Below are 13,319 nucleotides of genomic sequence, written 5' to 3'. Positions count from 1 at the left end.
TTGAACCCCACTTGCATGCTAACCATTGATAGGGCTGGCAATGGGTCGGATAATACCTGATTCATCAGACCTGAATAAATCGGATATGGATAAGATTTTTCTACCCAATTAAGAATTTGGGTAATATTACCCTATACCTATTTACCCAAAAGTTTTGTAAGGTCCGGTATGAATGTAGATCATATCCTACCGATTATCCGATAACAAAAATATAATTTCATATTCTATAAATAAATATATGTAAATAATTAATTTTTTATTATATAATTTTTGTTATTAAAGTATATATATATATATATATATATATATATATATATATATATATTCAGACGAGAGTAAAATTTTGGATGACCCAGTTAAGAAATCAGGTATGATCATCCACCTAAAACGGTAAAATTTTGGATTTGGATATCATCCAGCAATTGTGGTATGGTTATCCCACACCCAACCCATTGCCAGCCCTAACCATTGATGCCTCACTCGCCTAGCAAGAAATGAAAAAGAACGCAAAAGGCTGTTTCCACCATGGAATCTAAAGCTGGAGGTCGTTGATACTGTTACAGTGGTGCAGACACCACCAAAAACCATAACCAGTTGAATAATTGTAAAATATGATTAATTTATCAATTTATTTGGTCTAGAACCCTAATGCGTTTTGAGTTTTTTCATCTGTCACACACAACACCAGAACATAATATAAAAAACTCTATTAACAAAGGAATACCACTTTAAAATGATTGATAACACATCTTTATTACATTATTGCTTTATTAGGGGGATTATAACGCAAATCCTTGCGGGAATGGTCATCATGATATAAAAACTGTTCTCTGCTATGACAAATGGAAGGACATCTATTTGGCATCCTTGGATAGGAAATTGTTGGTCTGGATCTTCTGAGCATATCGGATGTCATCAACACAGTCGCCTCTTTCAAAAACAGCTGCAGCCCCCATCCCCGTGCCTACAAATTTGGTAAAACATTTTCAGTTACAAATTTTCCACCAAAAACAGAAGACAGAAGTTGCCATCATTCATGGAAGGATGAGGGAAAGAAATCCACCTATGCACATTGATATCACTCCAAAGCGGCAGTCCTTGCCTCGACGCTTCATCTCATTCAAGAGAGTTGAAACACAGCGTGCACCTGTAATAGGAAAAGAAAGAAGTTGTAAGGCCACATGTACTACTCTATATTAGATAAAGAAGGCATCATACCATGATTAGTTTCAGATAGTAAATATAATCATCTATAAGATTGAATGGGGTATTATGATCCCTCCACGAGAGGTTATCCTTTTTCTATTTGTTAATTGATTCAATAGTTTAAACCCAAATTTTGGCATATAAGATTGTGCAGGAGCAAAGTAGTATTGGATGTCTAGTATTTAAAAAAAAAATCATTACATCTTGTTTTCCCAAGTGACTACTTGGTTCTTATTAGAAAAATAATGGGATATGAGACTACCTTTGTATCATTTTTTTTTTTTGGTAAAGTATAAATTTATTAATGAAAAAGGAGGTTGAAAAGACCTACCTAGATACAGAATCTAACTAAAGACCAAACACGTCCCATCTGAAAACAAAATCCTCAAAAAATACACCTTTAAACTCATCAAACAATTTGCCCCCAACATGGGTAAGGTAAGGTAATTTTCCAGAGCAGGGAAGGAGTGACATTTTTTTTGAGAAAAAAAACAGCCATTTTGAGTTAATAAGATAACAAAAATCGTTCCCTACTGTTCTGTTTTTATGGATTGGCACTGTTTAAAATTTTAAGAGTATGTGGTTCATTGCAAAAGACAAAGGAAATGGAATGATAATAAGTGGGATTTGCTATTTTGTAGATCTTGCTTTTTTCTTTTCTTAAATATCCAAATTATAGTGTATATAATTGCTATGTTGGACACAGGGCAATTTTATATTGGAGGCCATTTGGAATATAAGAATAGTTATTCAAGAAACAGCAAGAAACTTGTGTACAACTAGGGGAGGAACACTTGCAATGCCCGTTAACCTCAAATAATGGCATTTCTAGAATTGCTTTTATTAATAAATTCTCAAGTAATCAGATTATCCATCAAGAAATGCTCAAAAGACAACCTAAAATTATTGCATTACTTTTTCTATAATTGTAGAATTAATAATAGATCATGTTATTGAATACTATAGGAGTTTCAAATTGAAGTACACAGATTTTAGAGTTTGATCGAAATAGTTAATGGATATCACGGAAAAGATCTTGTTGAGAGTTTTCGAATGAATAATTTTGACAACTGACTTGTGGACTAAATGTTTTTAAGTTATTTAAAAATAGGTCAGAAAAGAGTCTCTTAAAAAGATAAGAATAAAGCTTTTAGAAGGAGAGAAAATATAGGAAGCATTACAAGTTCTCATTTTTTATTTATTTTTACTTGTCAAAAAAAAATTATAATATTTTTAGCTGTACAATATAAATAAATAAGCATGTCATTGATATTTGGTGAAGTTGCTAACTTATTAGGAACTCTAGTCATCAATAATCATGACATTTCTTTAGTGTATAAATATTATTTGGAAAAAAAAAAAAACGTCATCGGAAAACCTGTAAAATTTATGGCAGGTTTTCAGACTAAGACAATAAAGTCAACTTTCTGAAGTAGAAATGTGTTGATCTAAATACCTGTGGCCCCCAAAGGGTGTCCAAGAGCCATAGCACCCCCATTGACATTCACTTTTTCTGGATCAAGCTCCAGCTTCTTACGGCAATAAACAAACTGGGAAGCAAATGCCTTCCACAAGAAGAAATGAAATTGCAATAAGTTAATTCTGAATTTCATCATAAAGAGAGGGGGAGGGGGGGACAAAGAGATTAGGCCCTTAACCATTACCTCATTTATCTCAAACAGATCGATATCATCCAGTTCAAGACCAGCAGACTTCACTGCAGCTGGGATTGCAACAGCTGGTCCAACACCCATGACAGCAGGATCCACTCCAACAGCAGAAAAACTCCTGCATGAATAACACAAGAAGATTGTATAATGACTCATGACTGTATTTAAATATTTCTCCAATAGGATTCATTGTGTAGTAGAAAATATGGGCAAGACAAAGATCCAATAGCAGGAAAAAATATTCATGACAAGAACCATAATAGTTTATAGTGTTGTGATGAAGCACAAAACATAATAAACCACGGTAAATGACAGTGTCTATAAACAAAATAAGAGGAAAGAAAATAAAATAAAAATAAAAAATTAGAGAGATGAATATTCTAAAGGTATATTTAATTTGGAAAAACCATTCCAGAACCACACAACAAACATGGATTTAATAACAAAGTTCAGATTCACTAATTATTCGGTAGGGGTTCAATTCGATTAATTCGGATAAATTCAGGGAAGTTTCGTAAAAAAATCGGAAAATTTTCAGAAATTATACAAAATTTGGTTTTTGGTTTTTTTTTTAATACCGAAGCCCATCATCTTAAACCTCTCTAAAAACCCTATCTTCTTCTGGATGTTAGAATCTTGAAAAAGTAAAATTTTGAATGTAGAGGGTAAAAATGTTACCATATTCCATGATTAATCAGATTGAGTCGTCAATTCATTGATTTAATCAGCTAACCCCTAATTTGGTGATTTTTATGAAAATTTTGAAGAATTTTGTGACTATGGACATGGATGACTCCCATAGACAAGCTAATACCTAAGTTCACGTTCCACCCAAGATATAGTTATTAGAACATTAGAAAGACTAAGGTGGATCACCACTCAGAGCGCAATAATAAATTAGAAATGAACCATGCCTCATCATCATCAGCAGCAAAAGCCTTATTCAATATATTTGGGATTGTCTAGAAATGAAGCGTGTGTACAACATATTTAATTCAAAGTTGGCCAGAATGAAGTTTTCTATGCATACCTGAAGACGCCAAGAATGGGAAGTCCTTTCTGCATTGCCAGACTTCTCTTCATGAGGAGGACTGCTCCAGCACCATCACTTACTTGGCTAGAATTTCCTAAAGATACATGCACCAGATACTTATGATTGACATGCATGTAATCAACAAATCAGAAAATTATTCTACCAAGAAATAGGAGAACGACATAATTGAATACCAGCAGTGGTAGTCCCATCCTTTTTAAATACAGGCTTGAGCTTTGCTAGATCTGAAATTGTCGCGTTTGGTCGAATTCCGTCATCCACAGAAATTACAACAGGTTTTTCATCTCCAGTTTTTGGGTCCACAATCTTCGAAAATGAAATATCATCACATCTAAAATAACAATAAATAAAATAGAAGCGCATTGCAAGAGATTTTACCTTCGTGGCCACAGGAACAATTTCTTCTTTGAATTTACCCGATGCAGTGGCTGCAGCAGCTCGCCTGTGAGACTCAACCTAATCACACACATTTTAAGATGTTAGATCATTCCATAAAATAACTGCATTGGAATCTCACACCACACTAACGGGTCTTTAGAACTCACAGCAGCTTGGTCTTGCTCCTGCCTCGTTACTCCAAAACGATGTGCAACATTTTCAGATGTAACACCCATGGGAAGAAGACAATCTTGGGCTTGCACAAAACTCTTTACCTGGTGTATTAAAGGAAACATATTTGTTAAAAAAATCATTTTAAAAGCAAAAGCATATAATAGTTTTTGGAGAAAATAAATGGATAAGAACGAAGAGGAAACATTATCATACTTTTGGATTAACTGATCCTTCCCAAGCCATTGGATTAACTGTCATGCTCTCCAACCCAGCCCCAATGCCTGATTATCAACCGAAAAGATAATGCCACGCATTTATAGAAGATATAACTATGAAATCTATACAATAAAACACAACGGTGGATCCTGCTCTGTGGCTTATAGAAGATGTAACCATGAAATCTATATAATAAAACACAATGGTCGATCCCACTCCCACTACAATGGAGTGGGATTCACACTACCCTACTTTATTGCCTTTCCTCCTCACCACCCTCAACTATCCCTCCAATTTTACCATCTTTCTTCTTTTACCCCTTTAACCCCAAAGAGGATGCCTGTGCTGTAGGCATGGTCAAACTCTAATATCCTTACAAACTAAATGTGCTCTTACCAATGTCATAAAATCCAGCTTTTATGGCAGCAGCTACATCGGCAACAGCTTGTAGACCAGATGAGCATTGTCTGTTCACAGTCCTAACGGGAACAGTCTCTGGTGAAGCAGATATATTATAATAGTGAGAGACAAGGAATAGAAAGGAAACCAAGAAATCACAAATATAAATATAATTACCGGGGAAGCCGGCATAGAATGCCGCCATCCTGCATTCACTGGCTCTTTGGGAGCCAGGAGCAAGGACTGTACCAACAACAATATCACCAACTTCACCTGGGTTCAGATTAGTTTTCTCTATCACAGCCTGCAGTGAACATTCAGCATAAGGAAAGAAACGAATTAGACTGGAAGGGCAATGAACCAAATTGGTGCTTCAAAATTCATCACAACCCCATTCAAATCTAAGAGAACTGAATTAAATGCCAAATAGAACAAATGTAACAAACCTTCAAAACAGGTGCAAGCAAGTCGTCTGGGTGGGTATCCTTGAAACCCCCACGTTTTGACTTGCAAAGTGCGGTTCGATACGCCCTATACATTGTGAAAAGTGCCAAAATGGGTAAGAGAAAGAGGATAAAAAATTAATAAGATTGAAAAGATTAAGAACCAAAGCCAACAAACATAGCTTGGAAAACACCATTTTCCAAAATGAAATGACTTACGCAACAATGACAACATCGTCCCCGAAAACAGCAGTCCTTTGATATGCAGCACTATCCCCAGCCAAACAAACGGACGCCTTGTCAACCAACCAATCAAATAAAACCCAATTTAGAATAAAGAAAATGAATCCCAAAAACCAAAGCCCAATATTCCCTCAAAGCAAACAGGAAAACAAAAAGGTTAAAAAAAAAAAAAATCCAAGAAGTTGCCAGCTAGCTTGGTAAAATCTGTCAATGTTGATACTTTTCCAAGTGGACCCTCACGGCCTCACCCAAATTACTGATCTCGTTAAAAAAAAAGCTTACTTGATGTTGACACCCAAATTTAACCTTAAAAAATAAAATAATAACTAAAAATATCCATAAAATAGAATTATATTGTCGGTACTAAATTGTGAACCTTATTTAGTTTGCTACCAAATCTTACATAGTCCATGAATTCATTGATCCATATAATTCGATTGATGGTCAACCATTTGCATTTAAGCATATAAAAAAAAAAAAAAATCCAGATCATAGGATTCTTTAAAATACTCAAAATATGAACTTCTTCTTCTGAATTGGACATGTTTTAGCTCTAGAGAAAAGGTGGCAGCTTTTTAAGCTGGTAAAGTCCATTACTAGTAATCCTACATTCGAAGTACAAAAACAAATCATTAATATATAAAATAATATAATTTTTTTTCAATTTTCTGTTTTTCGTCTCTCTCTCTCTCTCTCTCTCTCTCTCTCTCTCTCTCTCTCTCTCTCTCTCTCTCTCTCTCTCTCTCTCTCTCTCCAATTTATCAAAACCAAGAAAATACAAGAATCAAGTAAAACACAATAACCAATTAAACAAATCATACACTCTAAAGAGTCCATCCAAGAACCAAGGAAACAACTCATACACCATAAAGAGTCCACCTAAGGACTAAGGAAACAACTCATACACCAAACAAAACCTATCTATCTCTCTTTCTTTCTTTCTCTCTCTCTCTCTCTCTCTCTCTCTCGTCTAATGACCCAACTTTATGCAAGAAGAAAAACAAAAAAGATAGAAGGAAAGATAAAGAGAAGATGGAGAGAGAAATAAGAAAAGACATTGAAAATGGTTCGATTTCTCCATAATGGGTTCGGTTGGCTATTTGAGATTTTAGGATTTTTGTTGAAGTTTTGATTTTTGATTTGATTGTTTGTTAAAGTTTTGATTTTGGGTTTTTGTTGAAGTTTTGATTTTTGATTTGGTTGTTTGTTGAAGTTTTGATTTTGAGATTTTCTCAATATGAGATTCACATGCTATTAATCAATCAAGGAAGAACAATAGAGTAGTAAATGCACATACCTTTGTAGATCTTGACAGCCAAGTTGGACATGAAGGAGATATAGAAGAGAAAGGAGAGGTAAGGATTTAAAGATTTTTACAAAAGAGGGATAAGTGATGGAAATAATTATTTTGAGGAGGGTATTTTAGGTATAAAATATTTTTTCAGATTTCAGAACTTCGTCCAGCAACTTTTTATGGCTGATTTTTTTGGCTGAAAATGTCTTCTTGTTCTTAAATCTGAAAATAAACAAGCAAGATTAAGACATTTGAAGTCTGAATTTTAATGGTGGACCACCTCCATTCAGACTTCAGAAGTGTTACCAAACACACACTAAATTAAAACTCTAAATTGGAAGATAAAGTATTCAAGGCTACATTTTTTACATATTTGGCAAGATCCCATGATAGATCTTATGTCAATAAGAAACAACACCAAATCAAATTCTCCTACACCAATAATAAACCATAGATTCCCAACAAGCAGTGAATTCCCATCAAAACGGTTCCGAAACACTAGAAACCCTAGATCGAGACCAAATTCCACAAAACCGTAAAAACAATTTAAATCAATTCGCAGCGAATCAACCCTAATTCAATAAACCCCAAATCTAATACAAAACATCAAAACACATGGAAGACTAATTCCATCCAAAAGAATATAATAATAAACATCAAAATAAAGATCTAAAGAACCATTAAACAAAAAAAAAAAAAACAAAAAAAAAAAGACTTACAGAGAGAGCAGATTCATCTCTCTCTGAGGAGGAAGAAGAGGGGCGAAGATGTTGTAGGAGAACTCTCTGTCTGTTAATGGCTTTCTCCATCTCTTACGATCACTTTATTAGATCCAAAATCCAATTCTACAGATACTTTCCAAAGAAAGCTGTGTGCTTTTTAAGAGGCGAATGAACTGAGTTTCTAAAAACGGCATGATGGTTTTAATACTCGGATGACTCAGATTCAACTCGAACGGGTCGATGTGACTCGGCCAAACCGAGTGAGATCACCAATTTGAGTAAATAATCTTTCATAACTCGACATTGGCTCAAACCGGAACTTTTGGAAATTCAACCGGTTCTTGAAACTCGGTTGGCCAGTTTTACTTTTTCTCAAAAGGTAAAATTTTGTGCTTGTAGTTTCTAATTCTTTATCAATTAATGTCTAGACCGGTTTAAAGGATTGACTCGGTCGATGAGGATCGGATCGGTCGGTTCGAACCGGAACGGATCCCAAAACGTAACATCTGGAGACCTCATTGGATAAGGTTGGTGAATGCTGATTTATTTGTCATACGTGGGGTGACGATAGACATGAAACAGATTTTTTGAGTTGCGTGCCAGTCCTCGAAAAAAGAGGAGAAACTTGCTTGCTTTCTATCCGATTCGGAAAATATGTTTGCTGTGAGTCTCTCTAATTGTTCGACTCTATGACATTAATTCTAAATATGCCACGTGTTTGTGTTGTGGGACCTTATATCAAATTACCATATCGAAATTCATCTTGGGGATCAGGCTTTGATGATGATGATGATGTTATCTTTCTTGACACAAGTACTAATTAAAAAATATGAAAATAAAATTAAGATTAGCTTCTACCCGAACACAGCTTACAACAGCCTCTTCATTTGAACTAGCAAAAACCTAAACTCCATTCAAATAACATCTCGAGTTATAAATTTTTAATTTCAAACCTTGAATCAGAGTCTTAAGATGAAGAAGAAGGGAAAAAAATTACCTTTGTTGCTATACTTGACAGATGCACGAAGAGTCGAAGACACAATTTCGTCTGTCTTACTTCAAGTCAAAACATTTTATGCAGAAAAAAGGAAAATGGAGATGCGTGGCAGGATTGTATGGTATGTGTTATGTTATGCTTGTAAGATCATATGAGTTGTCTCTCATATACATCTCCACTTCAGAACAAAAATCAATGATTGAATCTAGTTTTTGATCTATTAATTTAGCGATGATATAAAAAAACATATACTCTATTATATTACCAACATTTTCAGCCGTAGGATTGCAACGGATCTCAACCGTCTGTTAATAAAAAATGGGAAGTAGGTCAATAAGAAGAAATATAAATTTGTTGTTTTCGTTTCCTTTTTATAGATAGGGTATAGAAATTTTGATCAAAAACATATTTGCTCTAAGGTTTCACATTGAGTAGGCTTGCATGATACTTGGAAATTAATCCAAACCATTTTGGGGAAATTTTTTTTACTCACAGAAAATCGGGATTCACCAATCACATGAACCCACGTGTATTGAATGGCATCCCTAATTTACGAAAGCATCGTGCTGGAAGACCTCAAGATTGTACCTAATATCGCACATGGTGATGTGAAAGTGTATAGGAACTACACACTTTCATGTTAGGGTTTGCGATATGAGGAACGATCTTAAAGTCACTTCAACATTATTTTTTACGAAATTACTCTTGTTACTTACAAAACTATTTCATGTTTGACATGGCACGTCCTAAAGAGTCTACTATGAGCAAAAAACCACTCTTTTTGTTAAAAATAAAATAAAATAAATAACCCCTCAAGAATTCCACGTCCAATTAATCATTACTATTCATTTTCAATATCATATATTATAGATTAATTGTTCCTGTTGCTTCTTGATTAATGGTGAGATCCAAACTCTAATGTGGAATTCTTAATTAAATTTGTTCCTGGGTTGATCTTCTATCTTTATTGACTTGTTACTCTTTAATTTAATTATTTAAGAGAAATTTATTGGACCTATATGGATAAATTTTTATTTAAAAACTCCCTTACTTTATCGAGTTTGTTATTCAACACACTTTAGAGTAGGAACTACATTTTTTTTAAAAATTAAATACTTGTAACATATTCAATTCTATCTATTCTCTCCGAACTAGAAGTGTCATTTGGTACCCATTTAATTGAATTCAAACCAAAACAGTTATGATTCCCTTTTTATTGGAATCTATTAGAGTTGGATCTAAAATGAAACCAAACTGATAGGAGCTAGAATTGTTAGGCTCTATCCGATGGGTACTCGGAACCGATTTATTTTATCATTTCTTTTTATACTATAGATGATTTAAGGTATTCTTTTATTGCAAAATTAATGCATATTATTTGAAAGGTCTTCAATTTTTCATATATAAACCATGGATTGGAGCTTAAAAAGAGGTATCTCTTTTGAAAATTTATTACTTTTAAAGAAGATAAACTTTTATTTTTGAAAAAATCATTAACTTATATATCTTTTATTATAACAAATTCTAGCTAGGTTAATAATTTTGTAGATAATATGTTAATTTTTTTTTAAAAGAAGTTTTACAATGATTCAAAATACATTTTCTTTCATTTAATTCTTGAGAATTGGAACTAATGGGTACTAGTGTTTTTTGGTTGTTTCGATTCTATTTATTTTTAAACTGGAACCGACATGAGGCAAAATCAAAAAATAAAAATAAAAATATAATGGTTATAATTCTAAGTGCTTAGGAACTGAATCGAAACCGACCCATTGACATCCCTACTCCGATCACATAGAGAGAATATATTAAGTATTTAATTGAAAGAATTGGGAATATTACATGTATTTGATCATTTTAAAGACGTAGATCCCACTCTTGGATTTGATAAGTAAAAAAAAAATACTTTCCTTCAAATTAGTAAGAAAAGTTTCCTAACTGCATCAATTTGTGATATCCAAAAATATGATTTGATGCCACGGGATTATATATAACAACATTCTAAGAATTTCCCTAAAGCGCACACACACAAAACATTAATTTTCACGGTTGAATTTTAATTTTAAATTTAAGAGTTTATTATCCGGACATTTTCAACATTTTGGATCAAGCTTAAAAAAATGATATATATATATATATATATATATATATATTTTTTTTTTTTTTAATATGAGTTTTTTTTATTTATGGAATCTAAAAATCTGTGGTGTTGGATTGCAACCCTTAGTAAGATTAGAAATCTTACTAACATAGGCTAGCTTGGTTCATAAGTTAAGGTGTTTTGAATTACAAACTTGATAAAGTAAGGGAGATTTTGTAATAAAATTGCAACAAATATGTCTGCCCCATAAATCTCTTATTGTTTATAATCTATTGTTTAATTAAGTTTAATTATATATTATATTCAGGCCCGACTCAATCATAATGCAACTTAGGCGGTCGCCTAACGTCCCCCCAAAAAATCGAGTCTGACTTTGAAGCAGACAACCCGCTTCAAATTTGAAGGAACCCTCCTTGTTACAAGACACATGACATTTTGAATTTATTTCACACCCCTACATTTCCACCAAATTTGAAACACCTCCTTAGAAATGCAATGTGTGGTCCAATGGAGAGGGTTCCGTCAAAATCTAGAAGAGGGCTGGCCGTTTCAAAGTTTTTTTCCCAATTTTTCCTTTAATAGGCCCTTGCATTGCATGTTGCCATGTTGGGGTATGTAGAAGCATGGTAAACAAGTTTGGATTCAATTATTATTCAAATGATCCGAGCTTTACTTTGGATAATTTCAAGAAAAATTAGAGGAAAAAAATTGGATAAATTTAGGGGAATATACAAATGATATTTTGGGGATTTTAACTAAAATCCATCCCGAAAAATCCTATCTTGTTTTTGAGATTTGAATATTGAAGGAAATAAAATTTTGAGGGTAAAGAGTAAAAATGTGGTCATATTCTATAATTTGTCGATAAATCATTGATTAATTCATCAATTTACTGGTTTAATCGGTTAGTTTCTTATTCGAAGAATTTTATGAATTTTTGAAAAAATTCTGACAATTGTGACTATGCTTATAAGTTTAAGAAAAAAAAAAGATTATATTAGTACACCAACTTTACTTTCATCACACCAGTGCTTTTGAAAATTATTAGATATAAATTGGTGTGTCTTAAGTAAAAGTTGGCATGTTAATGTAAACTTAAAAAAAAACTCTATATAAAAAAAAAAAAAGGAAACCTTAATGGATCTCCGTTTTGGAATTTCAAAAAGAGAAAAAGAAAAAGATACTAAGAAATCATATAGTTTTTTTCACTTTGTTTTCCCTCTTTCAAGTTTTTCAACTCACTTCTCTGACTCTCTCAAGTCTAAAGTCTCAAAAACAAATCTCCATTCTCTCTCTTATGCTTTCTCCTCATAAATAAGTAAAGGAGCTTGAGATTGGATTTAAAGTCTTAGGTTAATGAAATTCAAGTGTTAGGTTACTGCAACATATTTAAAAAAAATTCTAGATTAATAATAACTTAGACAAACCAAGATAATTATAGGTTTGGGATTCGTTGACTCATGGGAAATCACATGATCCCAACCTATTTGGTACAATATCCAAAGCTGAGATATATGCGTATCTTGCTAACACATATCTTGAGGATACTTATCCCAAGGATAAATCTCAATCATTGATTTTTGTATTTAAATAATTGGGATCGTGTTTTTTATTTTTTTTCTGAGTCATTCTTCATGAATCAAGGGATCATGATCCTTAATTACATCCATACAATTTAATTGAACTACCTTATGGGTTTGTACGAGTCTTGAGCTTTGATCTATGTTAAGGGTTTAACAAATTTTAAGTCCTCTATTTAGTTTTGGGAACGACAACAAAATCTTATCTCAAAGATTAAGAAGACAAGGAGTCCTCAAATAAAGCAAAGACAAAGGATCACTCCCGAATTACATTTTTCCATCTAAACAGAAAATCTTAAAAAAAAAACAACCCCTAAACTCTTTAAACTGTTTATACCAATAAAATAATAATCCAATGATATTAAAAAATTAACTCTTGCAAATTGCTTTCCTTCCAATCAAACATGAGGGTATTCCTCTCTTTCCACAAGCCCTAGCAAATTGCAAATGGAGTTAGCTTCCACATAATCTTCAACCTATCAGAAAAGGGTGGGGACTTCCAACATAAAGGGAAAATACCGAGCGCAATTTAACACCAAAGAACCTTGAACAATGATAAAAAATGAAATCAAACACTTAAAGCAACCTCACAAGGGGTGAGAATATGATCCACGAACTCCCCACTTACTTTCCACACGCAACAATAACCAAACCCAAAAAAGGTCCTTGCACTTAAGAAGGTCAACAGTTGGAAGTTTATTCCAGACAGCTAATGACATGAAGAAAGACACTTTTGTGGGTACTTTGGATCCCCAGATGGAGAAATAAGGGAAACAAACCTCATGATTGCCTTCAAGCAACAACTTTGGGTACTTTTCCTAAATCCAAGTTCTCTAGGGTTC

General features: G+C 33.3%; 1 protein-coding gene across 1 annotated transcript; it reads right to left on the bottom strand.

Annotated features, from left to right (window-relative positions):
• Nucleotides 1-687: 687 nt before the first annotated feature.
• Nucleotides 688-7,980, bottom strand: LOC147382811 (3-ketoacyl-CoA thiolase 2, peroxisomal). The gene is made up of 14 exons (XM_086427872.1): nucleotides 7,797-7,980; nucleotides 5,760-5,836; nucleotides 5,544-5,628; nucleotides 5,275-5,401; nucleotides 5,095-5,193; nucleotides 4,696-4,763; nucleotides 4,476-4,583; nucleotides 4,309-4,386; nucleotides 4,104-4,236; nucleotides 3,907-4,003; nucleotides 2,871-2,994; nucleotides 2,663-2,771; nucleotides 1,064-1,147; nucleotides 688-964 (listed from the first exon to the last, which is right to left on the bottom strand). Exons 1-14 carry the CDS (start codon nucleotides 7,884-7,886, stop codon nucleotides 855-857), a joined length of 1,389 nt encoding a protein of 462 aa, XP_086283998.1. The 5' UTR covers nucleotides 7,887-7,980; the 3' UTR covers nucleotides 688-854.
• Between the last annotated feature and the right edge of the window lie 5,339 nt (nucleotides 7,981-13,319).

Source organism: Akebia trifoliata, chromosome 16 (assembly GCF_017979445.1).
Source record: "Akebia trifoliata isolate Shusen 1 chromosome 16, ASM1797944v1, whole genome shotgun sequence".
Taxonomy (NCBI): domain Eukaryota; kingdom Viridiplantae; phylum Streptophyta; class Magnoliopsida; order Ranunculales; family Lardizabalaceae; genus Akebia; species Akebia trifoliata.
The sequence above is the reverse complement of the archived record's forward strand: the minus strand, read 5'-3'. Positions and strand labels throughout refer to the sequence as shown.